The following is a 25,314-nucleotide window of genomic DNA, read 5'->3' as shown; positions in this document are numbered from 1 at the left end:
CCGGTAGAAAACCTTGGGTTTCAGACGATATATTGCAGCTGATGGATGAACGTAGAAAATATAAGAATGCTAGTGATGAAGAAAGTAAAAGGAACTATCGGAAATTAAGAAATGCTATAAACAGGAAGTGCAAACTGGTGAAAGAAGAGTGGATTAAAGAAAAGTGTTCAGAAGTGGAAAGAGAAATGAACATTGGTAAAATAGACGGAGCATACAGGAAAGTTAAGGAAAATTTTGGGGTACGTAAATTAAAATCTAATAATGTGTTAAACAAAGATGGTACACCAATATATAATACGAAAGGTAAAGTCGATAGATGGGTGGAATATATTGAAGAGTTATACGGAGGAAATGAATTAGAAAATGGTGTTATAGAGGAAGAAGAGAAAGTTGAGGAGGATGAAATGGGAGAAACAATACTGAGATCTGAATTTAAGAGAGCATTAAAAGATTTAAATGGCAGAAAGGCTCCTGGAATAGACGGAATACCTGTAGAATTACTGCGCAGTGCAGGTGAGGAAGCGATTGATAGATTATACAAACTGGTGTGTAATATTTATGAAAATGGGGAATTTCCATCAGACTTCAAAAAAAGTGTTATAGTTATGATACCAAAGAAAGCAGGGGCAGATAAATGTGAAGAATACAGAACAATTAGTTTAACTAGTCATGCATCAAAAATCTTAACTAGAATTTTATACAGAAGAATTGAGAGGAGAGTGGAAGAAGTGTTAGGAGAAGACCAATTTGGTTTCAGGAAAAGTATAGGGACAAGGGAAGTAATTTTAGGCCTCAGATTAATAGTAGAAGGAAGATTAAAGAAAAACAAACCAACATACTTGGCGTTTATAGACCTAGAAAAGGCTTTCGATAACGTAGACTGGAATAAAATGTTCAGCATTTTAAAAAAATTAGGGTTCAAATACAGAGATAGAAGAACAATTGCTAACATGTACAGGAACCAAACAGCAACAGTAGCAATTGAAGAACATAAGAAAGAAGCCATAATAAGAAAGGGAGTCCGACAAGGATGTTCTCTATCTCCGTTACTTTTTAATCTTTACATGGAACTAGCAGTTAATGATGTTAAAGAACAATTTAGATTCGGAGTAACAGTACAAGGTGAAAAGATAAAGATGCTAAGATTTGCTGATGATATAGTAATTCTAGCCGAGAGTAAAAAGGATTTAGAAGAAACAATGAACGGCATAGATGAAGTCCTACGCAAGAACTATCGCATGAAAATAAACAAGAACAAAACAAAAGTAATGAAATGTAGTAGAAATAACAAAGATGGACCGCTGAATGTGAAAATAGGAGGAGAAAAGATTATGGAGGTAGAAGAATTTTGTTATTTGGGAAGTAAAATTACTAAAGATGGACGAAGCAGGAGCGATATGAAATGCCGAATAGCACAAGCTAAACGAGCATTCAGTAAGAAATATAATTTGTTTACATCAAAAATTAATTTAAATGTCAGGAAAAGATTTTTGAAAGTGTATGTTTGGAGTGTCGCTTTATATGGAAGTGAAACTTGGACAATCGGAGTATCTGAGAAGAAAAGATTAGAAGCTTTTGAAATGTGGTGCTATAGGAGAATGTTAAAAATCAGATGGGTGGATAAAGTGACAAATGAAGAGGTATTGCGGCAAATAGATGAAGAAAGAAGCATTTGGAAAAATATAGTTAAAAGAAGAGACAGACTTATAGGCCACATACTAAGGCATCCTGGAATAGTCGCTTTAATATTGGAAGGACAGGTAGAAGGGAAAAACTGTGTAGGCAGGCCACACGTTTGGAGTATGTAAAACAAATTGTTGGGGATGTAGGATGTAGAGGGTATACTGAAATGAAACGACTAGCACTAGATAGGGAATCTTGGAGAGCTGCATCAAACCAGTCAAATGACTGAAGACAAAAAAAAAAAAAAAAATTACTTCATTCTCACTGTCTTAATCACACTTCATTAGTAGAAAGTAAAGCATTCATCAAAATTTGATTTAAAGTAGTGAACTCTTAGTGAACCTTACAATTAAAACATGCAATCAATATAACATTTACACTTGATAGACAAATTTGATGCGTTTTCTTGGAGTTCAATTATGAATCATTCAGTATTTATAACACTAACCATACTTTGCATAATTCTTTCTATAAAGTTTTTTTTAGAAATCTATGCTATGAAAGTATGCTGTTCATCAAAACTTGTTTATGTTTTTTAATATTTATTTCATCCCCTGAAAAATCACCACACATTAAATACAATCCTTCAGCATAAAGTCTGACTGAAAGATTTATAGTAGTTGGATACCTCCACACATTATACAATCCAGGTGATGGGTAAGGTTCCTTTACAAAGTCTGATCCTGTTCTTAGAAGGGTTTCTGATTTTTTAAGGAAAAGATATTTTGTTTCAGAATGTTTAAGCTGTTCGATGCAAAATCATTGATCAGTAATGAGCTGCTGGCTATCCTGAGTAAACTCACCACAATCTCTTAGAATCTGTGAAATATATGGCTGGCTGCTGTCTAGAGAGGGCCTTGAACTATCCTCTAAGTGAGGTTGATCATCTTGTACTGTGGTCGCTTCATGAGTAGACACTTTTTCTCACCATTCAATTTTTTTATTATGCTCGATCTCTTTTCTCTGTTACGTAGTATAAAAACAGATTGGCTGTAGGTTCAAGCTGAGGCTGCCAAGACCTGTACATCATCAGTTTGTTTTAGGGGGGAGGGAAAGCTTTTTCTGTAAACCAATTCAAAGACTCTTTTTACCTATCTGATAATAGCACAATAATTCTTGAAATATTCATCAGCTAAATCATCTTAACTTTTCCTAAAACTTAAAATACAAACAAACCAGCATTTCAAATAGTTGAATGCATAGTAAAAACTGGCATTCTACTTGTGATGTTCAGTTTTTGTTGATCTTGTGTACACACACACATACATTCAATTTTTTTATTATGATAAACCTCTTTTTCTCCATTAGGTAGTATAAATACAGGTTGGCTGTAGATCCAGGCTGAGGCCGTCAGGACCTGTACAACATCATCAGTTTGTTTTAGGAGTAGAAGGGAGATACGTAAAAAAAAAAAATATATATATATATATATATAATAAACACTGATTACCATTAAAGGATAAAATTTTCTATTTCTTTAAAAGTTTAATTATTTTATGTCTACAAATGATATTAAATATTTACTCGTTTTACATATATTTTCCAAAATAATTTGAATACAAAAAGATCTTTAACAAATTCTAATATATTATAGAAATTACTGTTTTGTATAGGAAATTGCTTAGTAAAAGAAATATAAAGAACCTATCACCTGATTCTCAATAAAAAAAAATATACACATAATAGTTTGTTATTATGTAAAGTTAGTAGTTAAAACGCAAGTAAAAAAATTATCCCATTCTTTTATTAGTCATTTCATAGGATAATGTAAAAACAAAATAAAGGTTTACATATTTTAATGGTAACCTATATGCCATTTATTGTTCTTTCTCTAACTTTCAAGTATACTATAACTTACTCATGGATAAAATAAAATGCGACTAGAACAGGTGACTAAATTTGTTTTCTACAGAAGGGTTTTTGTTAATGTTAACATACTACTTGTTCCAATTATTTACATTTTTGCACACTACTGATTTCAGATAATATCAATTACTTTTTTATACATTTAGAAAAAGTATTACATATTCTTCCTGTTAACATAACTGTCTTAAAATTAATATAGAATAAACTTTGTCCCGTCTTTCTTGAAAGCAAACATTTCCTTTTGAATTAAAATAAGTTCAGTTAAAATATTCCTTTAAAAAATCAAAAAAATCATAATAACTTAGACTTGAACTAAAACACATAATAATAATAATTATGATGATGAACTAATGTGAGTGAAGATGATCACAGAAGTTGAAAATGGTTTAATAGATTAAAATTTTCTGTTCATTTTATATAATTTTTATCATTAAAGATCAGACACAACAAAAATAGGTGTCACTGAACAACCATGCATTCTCAAAAATGATTAGTTTCAAGAAAATTAATTCCTTAGTATCCTAAGACAATCTAAGATTGCCTCAATCTTCTAGTTGAGGTTAGCAATAAAAAACTGAAATACTTTAAATCATTATAATATTAAAATTCAAACATATCTCTCAAATTAACATAATTTCAAAAAGACTAATAGGTAAAAGACTTTAGTAAAATTGCAGTAGGAAGGGTGAAAGCCAAATTACTTTTGTGAAATTTCAAATTAGATTTTTTCATAATTAGAAAATTAATAAGCCAAATGAAAGTTAACAGAGGCAAGATAGTAACTATTTGGATATAAAGTTGCTGTGTAGTAATGTTAAAACCACACTCGCAATATTCCATATAATTTATACAAATAAATTTATGTACAACATGATGAGGAAGATCTTTCTTGGGAATTATCACGCATCTCTATCTTCAATAATTTACATTTGATATTCATTATACAAGACTTTTACAATTGGAAAATCAGGAAAACTATTCATCAATTTCCTAAAGAGTACTTGCATTTATAGTTCTACAAAATGGTAAAATAAGACTTAAAAAAATACTTAAATAGTTGAAACCAATAAATTAAGTGGTACAGTCATCACATATGTCACAGCTTTTGCGACCATTTATCAAACAGTTTTTTAAACATTAATAAGTAGTGTTATTCTTATTCAATAACTGTAATGTGGCCTTATTATGAAAGACCAAATAATTATAATCAACAAATGCTGTACCATGAACTTATGAATGAACCACACAATAGTTTTTAAAAAGGTTCTTACCCATCAAATATGTAGAAGGAAATTATATGTTTTTATTTATTTCAGATTTGTCATACCATTAAAAAAAAAAACACATCATTACCAATAAAAAAAAAAAAAACAATCATAACTGGTCATTCAAACAGAATAAGTGTTTGTTTCTAATTAAGATAAATGGGAAATTTACTTACTCTTAAAAAAATAATTATAATCAAAATTATCTGCAATATCACCATAAATCAAATATCCATTTCTTTTAAGCCTCTAAAACACATAACAAAAAAAAACTTCAACAGAAAACTTAAAACCAGTATAATAAAGCAGCATTTTCATTCAAAACAATTTCAGTAAATGCAAAAAAGTTTTAATGAAATCTAAAATTATCTGACAACTATGAAATACATTGACTGTAATATGAAATTATGTTATATTATAATATAATATTAACAGATAAGTATTCAATTAATGTATAGCTATAATTAGACGTATAAGATTTCATCTTCAGTACATTACTAACATATATTTAAGTCTGTTTCCTTCACTAATGCCTCTTTGAAATTTATATAAAATCTGTTTCCCCTTAGAACTCTTCAATTCTTCAAATCTCCAAAGAAGGTTTAGCTGAAGTTTTGTACATTATTATCATCTGATATTATCAAATCCATTTAATTTTTAGAAGCCACAAATTCTCTTAACCAATTCTTTAAGAGGTACTCAGAATATATTCTGTCATTAACAACTACTGCTGTAGACCCATACATTGAGCCATACTTTATTTAATGCACTACTCAAATTGTAGCAAGTGCATGATATTTCTTTTTTCCATTTTGCAATTATATTTCTACATGAATTTTACAACACTGGCCAGTTTACGTGCCATTTAATTTATTTTAAAAATACACACACACAAAGATAAACTTACTACATATTATCTCTATTATGATGATTTTTCTAACCGCAATAGAAACATTTGCACAAATCAAACAAAAACCAATTTACAAACTGAAAAATATTAACAATTTAAACTTGAAAAAATGTATATAATAAAAGCAAACATTTACGACAAAAATATCTTTTAATAATTTGAGTATAAATATAAAATTAAACATAAGTTTTGTTAATAATCAGTCCTTAATAAGTTAGTTTCATAAAGTTAATGAAAAAAAGAAAAGAAAAAGTTTTGTCTTTATGAAGATGCTAATAATAGAAATCAGAAATAATCTGATTAAAGTAGTAATATTTTATCACAAAAAAGATTTTTTTTTTTTTTTTTTGTCTTCAGTCATTTGACTGGTTGATGCAGCTCTCCAAGATTCCCTATCTAGTGCTAGTCGTTTCATTTCAGTATACCCTCTACATCCTACATCCCTAACAATTTGTTTTACATATTCCAAACGTGGCCTGCCTACACAATTTTTCCCTTCTACCTGTCCTTCCAAAATTAAAGCGACTATTCCAGGATGCCTTAGTATGTGGCCTATAAGTCTGTCTCTTCTTTTAACTATATTTTTCCAAATGCTTCTTTCTTCATCTATTTGCCGCAATACCTCCTCATTTGTCACTTTATCCACCCATCTGATTTTTAACATTCTCCTATAGCACCACATTTCAAAAGCTTCTAACCTTTTCTTCTCAGATACTCCGATTGTCCAAGTTTCACTTCCATATAAAGCGACACTCCAAACATACACTTTCAAAAATCTTTTCCTGACAATTAAATTAATTTTTGATGTAAACAACTTATATTTCTTACTGAAGGCTCGTTTAGCTTGTGCTATGCGGCATTTTATATCGCTCCTGCTTCGTCCATCTTTAGTAATTCTACTTCCCAAATAACAAAATTCTTCTACCTCCATAATCTTTTCTTCTCCTATTTTCACATTCAGCGGTCCATCTTTGTTATTTCTACTACATTTCATTACTTTTGTTTTGTTCTTGTTTATTTTCATGCGATAGTTCTTGCGTAGGACTTCATCTATGCCGTTCATTGTTTCTTCTAAGTCCTTTTTATTCTCGGCTAGAATTACTATATCATCAGCAAATCGTAGCATCTTTATCTTTTCACCTTGTACTGTTACTCCGAATCTAAATTGTTCTTTAACATCATTAACTGCTAGTTCCATGTAAAGATTAAAAAGTAACGGAGATAGAGAACATCCTTGTCGGACTCCCTTTCTTATTATGGCTTCTTTCTTATGTTCTTCAATTGCTACTGTTGCTGTTTGGTTCCTGTACATGTTAGCAATTGTTCTTCTATCTCTGTATTTGAACCCTAATTTTTTTAAAATGCTGAACATTTTATTCCAGTCTACGTTATCGAATGCCTTTTCTAGGTCTATAAACGCCAAGTATGTTGGTTTGTTTTTCTTTAATCTTCCTTCTACTATTAATCTGAGGCCTAAAATTGCTTCCCTTGTCCCTATACTTTTCCTGAAACCAAATTGGTCTTCTCCTAACACTTCCTCCACTCTCCTCTCAATTCTTCTGTATAGAATTCTAGTTAAGATTTTTGATGCACAAAAAAGATAAAATGGATTATTTTTTTCAACCAAAAATGAAGGCCAGTAAAAGTAAAAGCTTAAACTTTACTTAAATGAATTTTCAGTTGATTTATCATTATCAGAGGCATAGTTTTAAAAATAAGTAAATTAAAAAACAGAAAATTGTTTCCTATTAGTTAGATAAATGAAACATTTCTTTTTTTAAATTTATTCGTGTGATGAAGGTGGATGGTATTTAATCCATGTTAAGATGTTTCTCTACATTGAAGATGGAAAAAATGTTAAGGCAGTATTCTATTACTAGCACCTTAATGAAAGTGTATTTTGATATAATGAATTAAAATTCAGCGTATTATAAAAGTATTTTTTTTTTTTATGTTACATTAATATAAATTTTTTGATGAATGCTTGCTTATGTTCTTATATTTACAACTGTCCTAATAGATTTAACAATTCATAATGTATGTACTGAAGAGATCCACATTACCACACATTTAGCAATTTAATTTAAATTATGCTGCATTAATGCTAAATAGCACTGAATCGTTAATTCATTTGAATTAATGATAACGAGCATTCGTTTTATTGTTCGGCAGCTCAAGCCTGAAAAGAATTAACAAATGAAATTGCTAATTCATAATGTGTATTGTTAATATATAATACATGTTACATAATTTTTACATTTTACTTTTTTATTTTATTCAGTAGTAAGAATTCTTGAGAAGAATCAGAATAATCGGATTAGAGTAGTAATACTTTCAATATTTTGGTACAAAAAAGATAAAATGGCTTATTTTTTCAACCAAAAATGAAGGCCAGAAAATGCTTAAAAGGGTGTTATTATTACAATTACCTGCATTATTATACAACTAACTGTATCTACAGGGGCTGATTTAGACTTGAAGAGGCCCTAAGCCATTCGAGATATGGGGTCCTTTATAAGTCCAAATATTCTATGTCGGTGGCAAATATGATTTTCGGATACCTAGAGGGTTAAACTGAAATACAATTAAGAAGTATATTTATAGTGAAATAATAAACTCAAAATCATTTTTATTCATAACAAACTTAATAACGCAAACTCTGGTAAAAAGAAACAAAAGTTCTTTTAAAAGACACAATTTACAAAGGCTATCTAATATCTTGAAACAAGTTATAAGGTTAGGGAATTATATTAAACTAAAACTAAATATGTACTTTTCATGCCCATGAAAAGAAAACTATCTGTCAATTAAGTGAAACAAAATATACTTTAGAGCAATTCTGAATTTCAAAAATATAAAATATGAATAAATAAGTTTGACCATTAAAAACATGAATAGTAATAGTATTACAATTACACAGAACAAGTACGATTTGGCAATTAAAAAAAGTAAACAATTAGAAAAATTGATTATTTTATTATAATTAAATTCTATATATCATTAATCTATGTTTTTCTACAAGGCTGTCATACAAACTGAGACACTTATCAAACCTTGGCATTAATTTAAAGGAACCCTCTTCATAAAATTTCACTCACTCCTGGGGTCTAAATAATTATAATATATGAATACGATACTAGATTGTCAATACTTCAGCAATCTTTATTCAAAAAATTCCAACCAACAGAAAGTGAAAATATTTCAGCTAATTGACAAGATAAAAGAATACCACATTTTGACTTTAGCAGTAATTCTGTTTCTAATTTATGGCAATACTACAAGAAGAAAGTTTGGATTAATTAGTTCCTTTCCTGACAATAATGCCGCCAATATAAGAGGGCTATTTTTTTAAGTAAGGTCTGTTTTTTCTTACAAACAAAACTAGTTAAGATATTGTCAAAAATGGTTTTTTATTCCATTCTTTAAACTTTATGCTACTTTTCTACACAGTTACCTGGTTTGTTTAAACATTTATCATAGCGTTTTACTAAACTGTTTATGCTCAGGTCATAGAAATCAGCCACCTGTGAAGACATCAGTCTTTAAGCATTGTTTTCACTTCTTCATCAGTATCAAATTGCTGACCACCAAGAAACTCCTTCAGGTCGTGGTAATTGCTCAGCACGAGGTCAGGCTGTATAGTAGGTGGTCCATAATTGCTCCCATCCAAAAGATCTGATTAACTTTAGACTTTGAACAGTGGAATGAGGTCATGCATTTTCAGGCAGCAACAAGACTCCAGATGACAATAGGCCACAATGCTTATAGCACACCGAAGCTTCATCAAGGTCTTGCAGTATGCAGCTGAGTTTACTGTTGTCACTTTGGGTATAAAATCAACTAAAAGAACACCATGTCTATTCCAAAACACAGTTGCCATAATCTTGACTTTGACTGGAGTTGTGTGTCATTTTTGCATTAACTGTTGCTTTGATGTTGGAGTGAGAGACCCATGTCTCGTCCCCTTAACAATGTATTCCAAAAGTTCATTTCCTTCCTCACTAAATCAAGTCAAAAATTTTAAAGCACTAATCATTCTCTGTTTTTTGTGTTCTTCAGAAAGCAGCCTGGGGACCCACTGCGAGCACAGTTTTTTGAGCTGCAAGATTTCACAAACAATTTTGTTTAGCACTGACCTTGAAACGTTTGGGAACATCAGTGACAAAGTGGAAATCATGAATCGCCAGTCTTAACAAATTTTTGTATCAACTCCATGCACCAAATCATCTGGGATTACAGAAGGCCAGCCAGATCGTGGTTCATCATGGACATTGTCCTGCCTGTCTTTGAACAGTCTTACCATTTACACACTTTGTTTCAATCATTGAATTAGGCCCATAAACCTCACATATCTGGCAATGAATGTCTGCTCCTGACACATTCCTTACAGTCAAAAATCGAATCACAGATCATATTTCACAATTGTTGTGAAATATTTCTCAATTATTTGAAACATTTCACCTTCACAATATAAACTGTACACAGTGATGCTGATCGTAAATGGCATCCACATTTCTGCAAGGCATGCCAGGAAGAATATGCAATTATATATATATATTTTTTTTTATTAGTATACCAGTTGGATATCTATAAAATTAATATATCTGTTAATCTGAGCATTTTTTTTTTACTTGATTTTCTTAGCAATTAGATTTTTACCAATATTTTGGTACTCTTTCGGAATTTCTCCCTAAATTTTTCTATTTTTTTATTTACTTACTATAATGGCAAATCATATGTATATCAACCTAACCAAACATAATCTACGATTGCTAACCTCATCTAATTAACATTCAATATAAATAATTATATAGAAAAATTATGTAATCTTTAATGATAACTAATGGAGTTGGTTGGATTCTTATTTATGTAAATTTCTGTGACGTAATGACATATCATCCTGCAGTATAATTATCGTTTAGTAAAAGTAATGTATTGTGTTTATAAAAGTAATTATATTTACAATTTATAATAAATGTTATATTTAAAAATATATGAATTATTAATTATACTTTTGTTTCCCTAAAATAATTTTATCTAATCATTAAAATACATGCAATTTTAATGAATTATTATATTGCACAATATTACAGGTAAATAAAAGACTGAAAAATTTTAGGGGGGAAATTCCAAAAGAGTACCAATATTTTTTATAAATCCTCATACTATGCAACAACTTATGCGATTTCCTAATAACTTACCGTTTTAGATACATCAAAGACACCAACTTTTCTTAGAGCTTTTTTTACCGACCATTTTCCATCATTAATAAGTTCTTTTAAATATTGAGTACCACTACTTGTAGCTACTGTTCTTGTGGAAACATGGCAGTAACATTTATTATTAATATCAGTAATATTTTTAGTAAAGCCAACAACTGAAGCAGGACAATATAATGAAGCAAACTGAAAAAAAAAGTTCAATTAGCAGTGGCTAGAAAAAAAATTATATAAATTAACTAATAAATAGAAATAGACTGTTAAAAATTTGAAATAATTTGATTGTTTGACAAAATGCTGGAATAATTTTTTCTTCAAAATACAATTTCTTGGATTTAGCTTTCTTACACTTCACCACTATACAAAATAATTTGAAATTTAAAATTCATTACACTTGGCTTTTAAAGAAATCATCAATCCTGTGTTTCTTACAATAATAACTGTTTTAACACAATTTAAATCCTAAGTGTAACATTTATTTGAAGTTTTAATTCATAATGTACTTCTGGTTTATCTCTGTTAATAACTGAATCAAGTAGTTAAACAGCATTCTCTTTACCTCACATAGTATTTTTTTCTGTGACAGAACATTTTTTTGAAAAAAAAAAATTTATTCCAAGTTTTTATTACTCTTAATTATTCGGTTTATGTTCAGCACAAAATCATACAGTTTGGTCAACTGTAAAACATAAGTAGATGAGATTGATCTTCAACAAATTTTTGTAGATGAAATTAAATAATAACATTTTAACTGAACTGCTAGATTCTGCATTATAAAAGTACTGAATCTATAGGTCTAATGTGGTGCTGCAACCACATACTTTTTACTCTTGCTATATATGTTTGATGGCTTATTTTTCCAATAGAAGCTTCTTTCATCAACACTGAATATCAGCCAACCTTAGCATTCATCTTCCTCTTTTGCTTTAACTAACATGTTAGGATAGTTTTTAGTAGTAGCATTGGCTGACAAATGGTTTCTCAATTTCATCTCACAGTTGCTTTAACATAAAAATATTGATGATTTTATAGAAACAGTCGCTCAGTTAAGAAACATACAAACTAACTGTATTTGATAGTTCTATTATAATCAAATATAAAGAAAGTAAAAATATGAAATAATAATTACATGCAAAACAAAAATATATATAAAGTATAAGATAATTCTAAATAAAATTTTGAGGTAAACATAGTAAAAAAATTTTTCAAAAAGTTCAAGGAACAAAAACCAAAAAATAAATACATTAAGTTAAATCTCAAAATTTCCACAGAACATTCATTTTTTTACAAAAAATGTCTTTTGGAGTATAAGATACAGTGAATGGTTAAAACAATGTTGAAATAAAACAGAAGTCAGTCAGGAGAAAGGGGCAAGTTTTGGAGCAAAGGTAAATTAGAAAACATTGTAGCATAACTGCTACAATATAAATTCCTAAGGAATATAAATACAAATTAATAAGTCCCTTTTCTATGTACAACTCATCAATCATCTGCCATTAGTAAATTAAGGGGATCATTATAAGTAGCAATCATAAATCAGGAGTCTACTTAATTATAATCATAAATAAATACTAGCTAAAAGGAAAATATAAAAAGATCCAGTATTGATCTGTACATTAATTACAGAGTAAATTATTATGAAAAAAAAATTGTAAAAATGTTTCAAAAACGTTACCTTGGACTAAAGTACCATGTGATAAAATAGACTTACTAAAAATAAAAAAAAATAATAACAAATAAAAATAATAAAATTAACTTCCACTAAACAAAGTGGAATAATTTCATTAGCCAAAACTGTAAGTGCTACTAAGCTACCTGAATTAAAAAAAACAAAAATAGAATGACAGTATTAGAAATACAAATTAAACAGAAGACAACTTATTTTAAGTATAATACATAACTTATAACAAAATGTCAAGTTCAGTTTTCAAATCCTAAATATAAATATTAAAAAATGGTTACATAATACTATATTCGGTCAAATATAAACTGTCATTTCTATTGAAAGTATTTTCACCAAAAGCGAAAAAAGTCCTTGTCTTTTGCTGTTTTACTGGAATAGCTTTGATTTTCCCATTTCTTATTTTAATACTAAATCCACCCCCTTGATCGTACTTTTATTAACAGGTCAAAGAAAAACTTGAGATGCAGTTGATTGAATGTTACTGTTCTTACCTGATGAATTCCATGCTTCTATATTTCAATATTTTCCTTAGTTCAGTATGTACTCCTCCTTTTCACCATGAAGGGTGGGTAAGGAAACAAATCCCTTGGGAGTAGTGGCCATATTTAAGGTGATATCCATTGTTTACAAGTTACAAGTTTCTAGTTTATCCATTCTTGGCACCTTACTTCAATTTATTTTAAATCTAATCCCTTAGGAATTTTGATTAAAATAAAATTTCTTTACTTATGTTAGACACCTCTAGGGAATAACTATGCAACTTTCAATTTTGTAACCATCCAGGAAATAAGAGTGCTTTCACATTTTGTAGGTAAATATTAAAAGTAATGTAACATCATTATTTCATTTTCTTCCACTTCTCTCTATTTTCTTTAAATCTCTCAATCTTCAATCTCTAGTATTTCTTCCTTGTAACTCATGCTCTTAATTATTCCTTAACAACATTATTTATTCCACAAGTTAATATAATATATGTTAAATTATTGAATAAATGTAATAATTTAAACATTTTCACACATCAGAAAATGCATTTAATAAACAAAGAATTTCGGCATGGTTTATACTGCAAAACAAATAAACTGCCTTTAGGAAATATGTTTTGATTTAGAAGCAAAAAATATAGTAGAGGATGAAGAAAAAGATGACTTTCAAAATATAATACACCATTCATAAACTATACCAAATACTGAAACTCATACAGCTAAAAAATTACAACAAATACAAATAAATAATGTCACCCTAGACAAATCCGTTGTAATAATACAATAGTAATCATAACATTGGCAAATTAAGTGGTAAGGTTCTTTACTGCATTTATGAAACCACAGAACTTACATAAGATCCAATCAATAAACTCCAAACCAAACTTAACAACATAACTGAAAAATCTAACACAAATTGAAAATTCCTGTATAGCTTGTCTAAATTACTAAAATGTCCTATTCACAAACTTGGCCAACATATGGGCAAGGTCATCACATACATAAAAAACACATGCCTCAAAAACGAAATAAAAAATCAACATGCCCCATAACCCAACTTTAGCATTATCTAACATAATACACCTGTACACTGCCATCCTGGTAACAAATGCATTCTTAAAAACAAATCTGAAACACAACAAAGTACCCAAGAGCACATCTCAAAAATCATAAATATATGAAAAATTATTACAAAGCAAAAAGAATTTTCATTCCACAAATTAACCTCAACTAGATGGGCTTCCTATAGGTTTCTCTAATTCTAGAATTCCAGCTGAAATCTTTCTACAGCATTCATAACACACATACACTTAAGTTTACACCTGAATACAAACACAATTAACAAATTTTTTGACCTAACTATAAAAAATGCACTTTCAAAGTACAAGGAAAATGAGACAACTGTTGTGAATGATACAAACAATCTCATTCACAACTCAACCACTAAACCTTTTCTTTCTTTTTCCTGTTTAGCCTCCGGTAATTACCGTTCAGACAATACTTCAGAGGATGAATGAAGATGATATGTATGAGTGTAAATGAAGTGTTGTCTTGTAGTCTCAGTTTGACCATTCCTGAGAAATGTGGTTAATTGAAACCCTACTACCAAAGAACACCGGTATTCATGATCTAGTATTCAAATCTGTGTAAAAATAACTGATTTTACTAGGACTTGAATGCTGCAACTATTGACTTCCAAATCAGCTGATTTGGGAAAACACGTTCACCACTAGACCAACCCGGTGGGACAACCACCAAACCTAATCTCACATAAACTATCTGCATCTACAAGTATGATCCACAGACTACTCAACACACCCATTTTACCTTAAGATCATAAAGAACTCAACACTATGAAATAATTAGCACATATAAATAGAAATAATACATTTCTACACAAAACAAAAAATCTAAACAAATACCACATTGACTAACACATAGTGCTGCCTCTTAATAAACTAATCTGATTTAAATTTCAGGCATTATTTCAGAATTTAAAAAAGCAATTTCAAAATATTACTTCTCTTTTAATAATCTTACATTCAACACACTCTGCTCTGTTAATACTAAACACAGAGCTTATAATAAAATTAATGTAAAAATCTGTTAAAGACATTATGACATGGTCATAGGAGAGACTGTTTTTTTTTACATGTAAGATACTTTTCAATAATGGCACTGCTCCATTTTTTACTATGTAATAATGTACTTAAATTTTAACCTGTAATTATATCCAAATTTAAAAATTAATCAACATAAATTGAGTTTTATACCCTTTGAAACCATCGAACCTTTCCTGTCATTCATGGCAAGATTCTTTACTTTTGTTGCTTCTCGTATTTTCTACAATCATGTGCTCCTTGAGTGACCTCTTTTCCTCTTGCATAAGGATATCAAGCCTTTGGGATAACCTAGCTCCTTAAGTGAACATACCATTTCTGAATACATTCTTTCAGAAATAACAATAGTAAAGTATGCCAGTTTGATACTTAAATTGTTTTTAATATGCTCTATTCTGGAGAACTTATAAGACCTTTACAATCAGTAAATTTCTTAAACCACCAGCTTTCTCTCAATCAAGAGATTTATTTAGCAACTCTCTTTCATGAACCTACGGGCTCTAATCTAACCGCATAAAGTTAAAATTTTCTTAAATTATATCCTTTAAGTTTAAACAGAAATAATTGGAACAAAAAAGGAAATTATAGATAAGAATATTTCCACATAAAACTAACAAGTTGGTTGTAGAACACAAATTGCAAAAAGCCACTACCATGTGCAGGTTAAATTAAACAAAACAGTGAAAACAATTCAAATAAACAAGCGACCAATTGCAAAAAAGTTAAATTAACACAAAAGTTACTCTAGTACAAAACAGATCAGTTTAAAACTCAATTCAAAAGATAATAATAGAACCAAAACGATTTCAATACATACCCTCAGCTGTTGAACAATTCTTAAACTTATTTTAAACATACTTTTCACTTGCTCAGTCAACAGAAATATAATAATACTGCAACTACAAAAAACATTTAAACACTAGGAAAGAATTTTTACATACAACTAAAAGAAAAATAAAGCAAATATCTCATCGATAACCTTAATAAGCCAGTCAAAATTACGGATCAAATCGCTCCACACCATATGATCGTAATAGAACAGTGCAGGCAAACTCAGCATATCAAAATTTTTAAAAACCAAACTATGTGTTGTGTTCTGATCTTGCGTTTTCTTCACTCAATGCCTTAAAAAAAAAGAAATATTGAGAAGACATATGTTCTCATAAAGATAATGAAGAAAGTATTAAAATGTAAACGATATAAAACTTCAAAATTTCAGACAGAAGACAAAACACAATTACGGTTGGAAATTTCACCTACACTCATCTGATAGAAACCTCTTTATTAAGGAATGGTGGCAGCGCTTGAAAATCATTTCAATAAATTTATTTGAAATAATCATGTTATTGTTCAAGGGTATTTTTCAAATGTAATTCGGCCACAACTCCGTTCGAAAAACTACGTTCATCTACATTATGGATGCGTGTATTTGTTATTTTAAGGAACAGTAGTTGGCGAAATATATATTTTTGTCTCTGCGTAACAGATTCAGTATTTATCTTTAATATACAGTAATTATTTTATCAACGAGATTTAATCTTCACTTTGATGAAGATATTATTTTCATAAGTATTATTTCATTGTAAGAATACGTATACAAGAGTAATTTCTTGAACAAGCGAGGTCAGGTTGCCGATTCGGCAAGGATGTGCTGCGCTCTACTGGAGGAGGTAAAAATGTGTTGTACAAGCCAATTCCCTTGTGCGATGTTCGTATGTCGAAAATGGTGTTTTAGCGTTCTTGCGTGTTAAGTTCGTAATTCTTTATGGTGTTTGTACGAAAAATTCCACTTATTAGTAAGTATATTTTCAGTTTCTTTAGTTGTGTAAGTCTTTATATATGTTGTAAATCATGTTTGTTCATTGATACCATTTGTTTTATTTAAGAAATTCCAGGGAGAGACTGGCTTAGTTAGGAGGTGACCTCAGTTCGGAAGGAGGACGTTCATGTAAAATTCTTGCACTTTTCATGACCGTATTGTTTTGATATGTATTATTTTAGTTTTATTTCATTTTGTTTTTGCAGAATACTACTTACAGATTAATCTGGGTAAACTCTTAGAACTGAATAACATTTTTGGTTTTACCAGAATTTCTTTCAATGGACAGGGATGATGATTGCCTATTTGCTTTCAAGACACATGTTTTTATAGCGTATTTTGTCACCGTGCCATTATTTTATTTTAGTCACTAGTATTGATTAAGTTTAAGTGTGATTTTTGGTTTTGTACATTTACAGATTCTGCCCTAATATTATGTTTTCTTCTGAAAATGTGCATTAGTTATGATAATTCTTCATAGTTTTTATATGAAAGTAACTCTACAGGCTATCTATGAGTTTTGTTTAATTTTTGGAAGTTAGTATAAAAATAATATGTGAACTGTTTATTTTAATAAAGTATTGCACTGTGTTGTTAATATGCATTAAAAAAAAGCTTAAATCTTAATTTAATCTGATTATAAAATTATTTTCTCCTTTGTTGTCTTAAGGATTTGAATATTTTTGTTAGTTTGAGGGAAATCATTCTTTTACAACAAGAAAGGTGCATTCAAACATTTGAATATTTGACACATAGAACATTTTTGAATTGTTCTAAACTGTCGTCAAATTATAGCTATTTTGTTGATATTAAAAAAAAAATTATATTTGTTTACTTTTATGTACAAGCTGTTCACAATAAAGGATACATTTTTGAAGAAGAATTGTGTGACTTAACAGGTGAATAATTTTTCCCTGTAAGGAGTAGGTCAGATAAAATCTATGAAAATAAATATTTTTTTTGCGTTGTTTTATGTGTTTATTATCTTGTGTTAATTTATGGTGTTTAATTTGATTCTATAAGAAGTATGATTATTATTATTGTTACCCACCAAACAATGAAAAAAAAATCAGATTTTTCTCATGTACACTTAATTTGATTAATATTCATTTACTTGAAATATATTGTTATGGAAGATTTGTTTTTCTTATTATTTAGTTATTAAATTCAAAAATAAGTCCAAACCATTAGGCCATTCAGGTTTCTCAAAACTATTATTAATGACATCATTTGGCCATAAAATTAATTTTGTTCTTAATCTTATTTAGTGTTGAAAGAAAAAAAATTTATAAATAAAAATTATTTCTATAATTTGAGGTTTTTCATGAGTGAATATATTGAAAAAAAATAATTATTCACTGACAATTTGCTTCCTTATTAGTATTATTTTAGACAGTGATCTGCTATTACATATGTGGGGTGGAAAATGACATTTCAAAGGTTTTCAGAGAAAAATTAATTAAATTTTTAGTTGACGATGAACATTTTCTTGATATTACCTTAGTATCTTGTTTTTATTTATTTATTTATTTTTAAGTAGTTGATAGAATTACTGGTAATTTTGAACAATTGATCAATTTGAATTTTGTTCATGCTTTAATGTACCAGGAAAAACAAGATTTAATTGTCAGAAACCAGGTTTGGACAGCAGGTGAATCATATAAGGTGAAAGTCTGCACCATGTTATCACTACTCTAGTCAGTTAGCAATCAGTTTTGCGAGTTATTAAGACCTGTTAAGGTGTTTCTGTGGTGAGAGAGAGAGTGTGAGGGGGGTTAGAGGTAAATTACAAAAGTATTGCAATACTTAGCAGAGGACACATGCCCAAATTTATGTTAAACAGAAGAGAGATTACCATATGTTCTGTGCTATAAGTCGTATACATCAGATAATCACCTTATGAATAGAGCTGGCAGTCATCTTCAATGGCTGATTCCAAGTCCCACTCTGATGACTATTAAGGTTAGTTTATAGTTTATTTTACATTTCTGACGCTTAATTTCTGTTGATCTTCGCTTTTTCTGCCATTAAAATAATTATATGTCAGTATGAAAAAATTTGACGTAGATTAAGTAATTGCTAAGTTTACCATTTCTGTTTAAGTATAAATTTGGCCAATAGTACTATGGGACATGTTTAGTATTGCCATCTTACCACTAACCTTTCCTCACAAAATAAACAGCATCTCACCAATTTGCCATAACTCAACTGATTACTAATGGATGAGAGTACTGATAATGTGGTGTGGACAGATCACCTGCCGTTCAAACCTGGTTTCTGATATTTAGAATTTGTGTTTTCCTAATCCTTAAGTATATTGTTAAGGCTTATTAAAGTTTATTAAAGTTATTAAAGCTTATTAAAGCTTAAAAAAATTGAAGTTGATTAAGTAATTGCTCAGAATTACCAGATCATTCATTAATGATTTGAGAAAAGTTTTCATCACACTTAAATTACATTTTTTTGAGCTATTCATATAAACGTCAACAAAAATTTAATTAAATTTAAGTTTGTGAATTATTATTGTTACCCATGTAGTTGATATAATTAATTTGTCATACAAATTCACTGTCTAGTATAACGACTCTATTATTTAGCAGTCCTTATTGATTGATCACTGTGATGAAGTTTATTTCATTTATCTAAAATAAAAAGAAAATTAATTACAAATAAATCACTTTGAAAAAAAATTAAAATATGCTTCCAGAAGATCGTTTTAGAATTATTGATCAATTTCTTAATCAGTGGTTTTGTAAATGTCACTGTTGTTTATGATACTTGTCTCAAAATAGAAGGAAATCCATTTAGATATTGATCTGTTATGTTTGCCTTTAAAACTATGTGGAAAAAAAACAAAATCATGTGATAAGCAACAAATTCAAAAGTTCTATTATATATGAATTAGACTGCAGTGACTATACCATATACTAGATTTGCATATAAGAATTACAAGACAATAGCTTCTTAGCAAACCACCTTTACCACATCACTTTTAGTTACTGGACACATGACAATTAGGCTAACTCAAATTTCATCATTAACACCGTTGAAGGAGAATTCTAGACAGTAGTTATTCATTATCTATATTGACACAGTGATTTCAATTACTAAAGTTCTGTTTATTTTTATTACTTAGTTTATATTTGTGTCTATTTTATTGTTTATATTTGCTTGTTTTCATTAAGATAAAAAATTTAGTTATATGTTTTAATTTATTGTTGTTTTCATCATTTAAAGCGCTGACCGCTTTATAAAGTACTGATCTATTTCTTTTTACCTAATTGTAATTAAAAAAGTTTTAATGATAATAATAATTATTATTATTAAAGATTTTAAAATAACATTTTGTAAAGTTTTTATTTACTTAGACAATTTAGCCTGCAAATAAATTCCTGTTAAGGAAGTTTTTTTTACACCATCTTCCTTTGGACATTTCTTCAGTTTTTTGATCTGATATCCCTTCTCAGATTTAAATATTTGTTTAACAACTCTTTTGTTTACTACTTAATTACTATTTTTATGTGTATTTGTAAAGCACATTAAAAACAAATAAATCTATCAAAAAATGTCAACTGTATCCTTAATTTATGTTGGCTGTCCGTATGATAGTCATAAAAGACTTGCTCAAAAAAGAAAATTTATATATAGAATTTAAAATTATTATATACATATTTCATGGTCTTTGTTGAGATCTAAGATTAGGTTCATTTGCTAGAATTTTCTACTCAATTATAAAATATATGTTTTATGTATTAATTGCTATGTTATATGTATTAATCCACATCAAAATGAGGTGGACGATTTGCTGTAAAATGACTGGCAAAATCAGCCAGCAACGCATTGCTATTCAGTTAGGCATATCTAAAGAACGAATAGGCCATATTATTGAGCAATTGGGCTACCATAAAATCTGTGCACAATGGGTACTGTGCAAACTCTCTGATAGCTTTCCGCAATCTGAAGTTTGAGCCTATTCTGCATCCACCATACTCGCTGGATTTGGCTTTGTGTGATTTCCATTTCTTCCCTCGTCTCAAGAGGGTTCTCAAAAGTAATCATTACACCACTGACGATGAGGTGAAGGAAGCTGTGGCCATATGAATTCGATGAAGACCGCCAGAATTTTTCAGTGACAGAGTGCTAAAACGTCATACGTTGGGAAAAGTGTATCAGTGTAAACAGGGATTATATTGAAAAATAAATACTGCATTTTATAGCTAAGATATTGTACTATTATTCATTTTTATTTCATTCTAATATCTCTTTTCATTTTCATGCTGCGCATACCATATTTTTGCACGTACCATATGTGCAAAATTTATCAGCCGAGCCTCGTATTCATGCAATATAATAATAGCAAAAAATTGTCTCCAGTCTTTTTCCAGTATTAATACGCCAGTAAATTAATTTTTTTTTCTGTTTAATGAATTTTACAATTTTTCCATTACCCTCAGATTATTCTTAGAAAAATTTCTCTTAGTCAGATATTCTTGCCTGAAATTTTGTGCGTCCTTATAAAATAGTAAATAAAGATTTTTGTGTGCTAACATTTGGATACAACTATATTATGTTCATTTTTTTAAAAAAGGAATTCAAGAAAAGTAATTTGCATTTTCTTTTTACATCATGAAGAGAGAAAAAAATGTATACAATATTAACTTTACTTCAGAATATTTCTATGTTTATATCTTGTTGTGCCTTGCAATCTTGAAAGCATTCTACTTGAACTCCCAAATTGCATTTCAGCACTCTTTCTTTCTTTTGGATCTCCAAGATTTGACTTAAAATTCCCTTGTTTTCTTTATCATTCTTTATTTATCCTCAATGAAATATACCAGTGGGTCCAATCTTACTGGTTCTAATAGAAGTTTTACATATTGTAATGGTCTTTTAGCATTTTTTGAAATTTCCGAAAAGGACTTTGCAAGAAAGGTTCTGGCTATAATCTGTAAATTTAAATCATAAATCTTCTTAAGTCTAATAGTGGGAGATTATTATTTGCAGTGCAATAATAATAGTGAGTGTTTTTACAATTGCTATATAAATGTGGTATATATAAAAAGAAGAAACTATCACTTTTTTCCTCCTATTTATATTCTATATTTGTTTAAATTCCAGTAAATTTAATCTACTCCTATCTGTTTCACACTTTGGCTGCGATACTGGTGATGTGTATCCTGTAAGAACATTTTTGTAGTGGCATCCTATCTTTCGTTTGAATATAAAATTCACAAATGGTTTTATCAGTGACTAACAGATGGTGTTAGAAGAGGTAAAGGCTTAGAAGATAGGGTGTCCTGTAACATACTATTGCAAACTAAATACTAGACACTGGGAACTTATACATATGAAAATAAATTTGTAGCCAATGTGTTAATGTAATTGAAATACAGTAATGGTGGGGGTTGTAATATTTTCCTTTCCTTCTTTAAACCACCATTACACAATTTGTTTACATTCTGAAGCCTTATTGTTTGATAAAATGTTTTAATACTTTTTATTCTTCCAACCATCATTACACAATTTGTTTACATTCTGAAGCCTTATTGTTTTATAAAATGTTTTAATACTTATTATTCTTCCAAGTATTTGCTGATATTTTGTTACTTTCCTACTTCCTGTTTGTTACTTGCTGATAATCATACGATCCTCTGTGTTTTTTTTTTATTCCTTTATCTAATTTTATTGGAGAGTCATTCATTCTGTCATATCTTATTAGCTCAGTTACACAAACACTTATCTTTTAAAGTTTCATGACATCAAGGCTAAACTATCAAAATAAAATACATGTTTTCTAATAAGGAATCAGTTTTCATAACTACAAAATTTAATGCACCACTCTACACTTGTTTCTTAATAAAATAAATCCTGAAAGCAATGTCATCCTTAATTAAATATTACTGGTGAGCCATGCCTGAATCAGACCACAGTATCAAAGTAGGTTGCTGTGTACAAGATAGAATGTGCCTTGATCCCAGATAGGGTTATCTTAATGTAAACGCTTGATATTTGTGAACCATGAACAATACAGACGAGTAGGACTTGTTTCGATTATACACTTACAAGGTTTGCATAGTAATCAGAATAAATTGAAAACAATATCTTAAATTAAAATTGTGCAAAAACAACTGACCATTAATCATCCAACAGACATGTTAGTGTTCATCTATATTTCAAGTTACAGATAAAAAACTTATAATAAAACTAATTACAGAAATCATTCACAAAGATATTATGCAAATAATCTCTTGGCTCCAAAATCTTACAAATGCCAACCTACAGCTTATAAAATGAAATATCCTCAAACTGGATTCATGATGGGCAGTGAGTTAAAAAAAGGAGTAGTGGTCATAAAGATTAGTTCGTTCCTATCACAAATGAATTATTAACGCCAAAGGAAGTGCTTCTTTTTTCTTAATGTGTATTCTTTTTTTCACTTAATGTGTATTATTTGAGGACTCCAGTATGTATCTTGATCTTTCAATTTTCAGTCAGGGCTTTATACATAATTTGAAAATAAATAAAAATGATATTAATCAAATCATTAAAATACCTAAAATTATGAGATGTATTTACCGATTGCCTAAATATTAATAAATCGCATGAATAAATTATTTGTTAAAACAACTAATGTTATGTTGAAATTCTGAAGTACATTTATTGCACTGAAGAAAAATATTTTGAATAAACTTTTACAGCAGAATGACTTACTGTTGTAATGGTGGAATGTTTTGTTTGTATTATTTTATTATAACATTTGTCATCATATTAATATCAAATTTGATATGATTGAACTTGTTGAGTAACCAGTTTATTAACAAACAATATCTTATCACATTAAACATATCGTTTTAAATTAAAATAGCTTAAAGATATGCCTTAACTTATAATTTGATAAGATATTTTAGGATAATTATTCTGATTCAACATGAAAACATTATACAGAACACCTGTCCCTTTTCTGTTTTACAAATTTTTGTCAATATTATTGAAAGATTCTAAGTTATTGGAGACTTTAAAAAAAATGTGGCATTATTATTGAGAAACGTTTAAATCACTACAAAGTTTGTGCACATAAATCAGTAAATGTGAGAGAAATAGTGAAAATTTTACTCTTGTATTATCAAAATTTAATTTATAGGTTGTGAATATATTCATTATTGTAATTTTAAGGTTAGTGGGAAGAAAATTACAAATTTCAATCTGATTATATCTATATACATTGTCATCTATTCAGAAATATGAAATAAATGTGGGTTGAGAAAGTATTAATTCTACATTGTAAGGTATCAGTTTCTAAATCCTGAATGTTTCTAGATTTGAAGAAAAATTATACCTATAATAATATATAGTTATAATATTATAACTGTAATATTTTTTTAAACCCTTCAGCCATTAGCGGTTTTTCTAGACTGGTAAAGATTTCTGTGGCAAGATTCCCTAATTCTGCTGTCAGAAATCACTTGATGCTGTATTTCCTTGTATTTCATAATAAAAATATTATTTACATCATTAGAAAACACAAAGTGATAAATGAACATCCTGATGAAGGCTCTGCACAATCTATGAAACATCTAAAAACAAATTTTAATACATTTAGAAGTGAAATAGTTCTGAAAATTTAAAACATTTTTTCTTCCTGATTTCCAGTTTTTAACTTTTTCTTATGTATCAGTTATATGATTATAGCATACTGTGTAGAACTATATCATTCTCTGTTGCAAGCAGAATACCAATTACCAGAAAAATATCAGATTAAATTAACAATGTTTTATCAGGTATTGTTTCTCCATATATTCGTATTCATTTTTTTATAAAATAACATACAAACAAGAAAATAGAAAAAGATCTGGTCAAGAGGGGGTGACAACAAGCACCATGTTTTTGAAATCTTACGTATCCTAAATTTGATTCAAGACTGACCGATCAACCAGTGAGTTTTATAAAATAGGTAGCTACACCCATTTTTTGTGTAATATAGATGATTGGATTCCTTTCATTCTTTTGTTTTTCCAATCGTCCCATTGCAAAGGTTTTACAGTCAAATGCATTTCAAGATAATTTAAATGATAACTTAAATTGTTTACGTAGATAATAAAAAAAACTTTTTATAATTTTGTCCTCATTTTTTATGTATTGGATTATATCATGAATTTTGTACTTCTTGAAAGTATTTTTCCATAAAAGTTTAGAAAACATATGGTAAAAAATTATATATATTTCTGCATTCTGAAGAGCTTGATCATTAGTCCAATAGTAGTATCTA

At 29.0% G+C, this 25,314-nt stretch overlaps 2 protein-coding genes across 3 annotated transcripts in view; one reads left to right on the top strand and one right to left on the bottom strand.

Moving 5' to 3' along the window:
• The window catches only part of Uqcc1 (Ubiquinol-cytochrome c reductase complex assembly factor 1), a 49,602-nt gene extending 33,160 nt beyond the window's left edge, over positions 1-16,442 (bottom strand). The window contains exons 1-3 of the mRNA XM_075382217.1: positions 16,047-16,442; positions 10,926-11,129; positions 4,991-5,063 (exon numbers count right to left, since the gene is read on the bottom strand). Coding sequence (XP_075238332.1) covers positions 4,991-5,063; positions 10,926-11,129; positions 16,047-16,085 — 316 coding nt within the window. The 5' untranslated portion in view covers positions 16,086-16,442. The remainder of the gene's footprint in view (positions 1-4,990; positions 5,064-10,925; positions 11,130-16,046) is intronic.
• Positions 16,443-16,740: 298 nt separating this feature from the next.
• Positions 16,741-25,314, top strand: part of LOC142334293 (uncharacterized) — a 187,374-nt gene continuing 178,800 nt past the window's right edge. The window contains exon 1 of one of the 2 annotated variants that reach the window (XM_075382216.1): positions 16,741-17,025. The gene's annotated coding sequence lies outside the window, so the exon portion shown is untranslated. The remainder of the gene's footprint in view (positions 17,026-25,314) is intronic. The other variant, XM_075382215.1, reaches the window with a different exon arrangement.

The sequence above is a fragment of the Lycorma delicatula genome, chromosome 1 (genome assembly GCF_047948215.1).
Source record: "Lycorma delicatula isolate Av1 chromosome 1, ASM4794821v1, whole genome shotgun sequence".
Classification (NCBI taxonomy): domain Eukaryota; kingdom Metazoa; phylum Arthropoda; class Insecta; order Hemiptera; family Fulgoridae; genus Lycorma; species Lycorma delicatula.
This window is presented reverse-complemented; position numbering and strand designations above follow the sequence as displayed.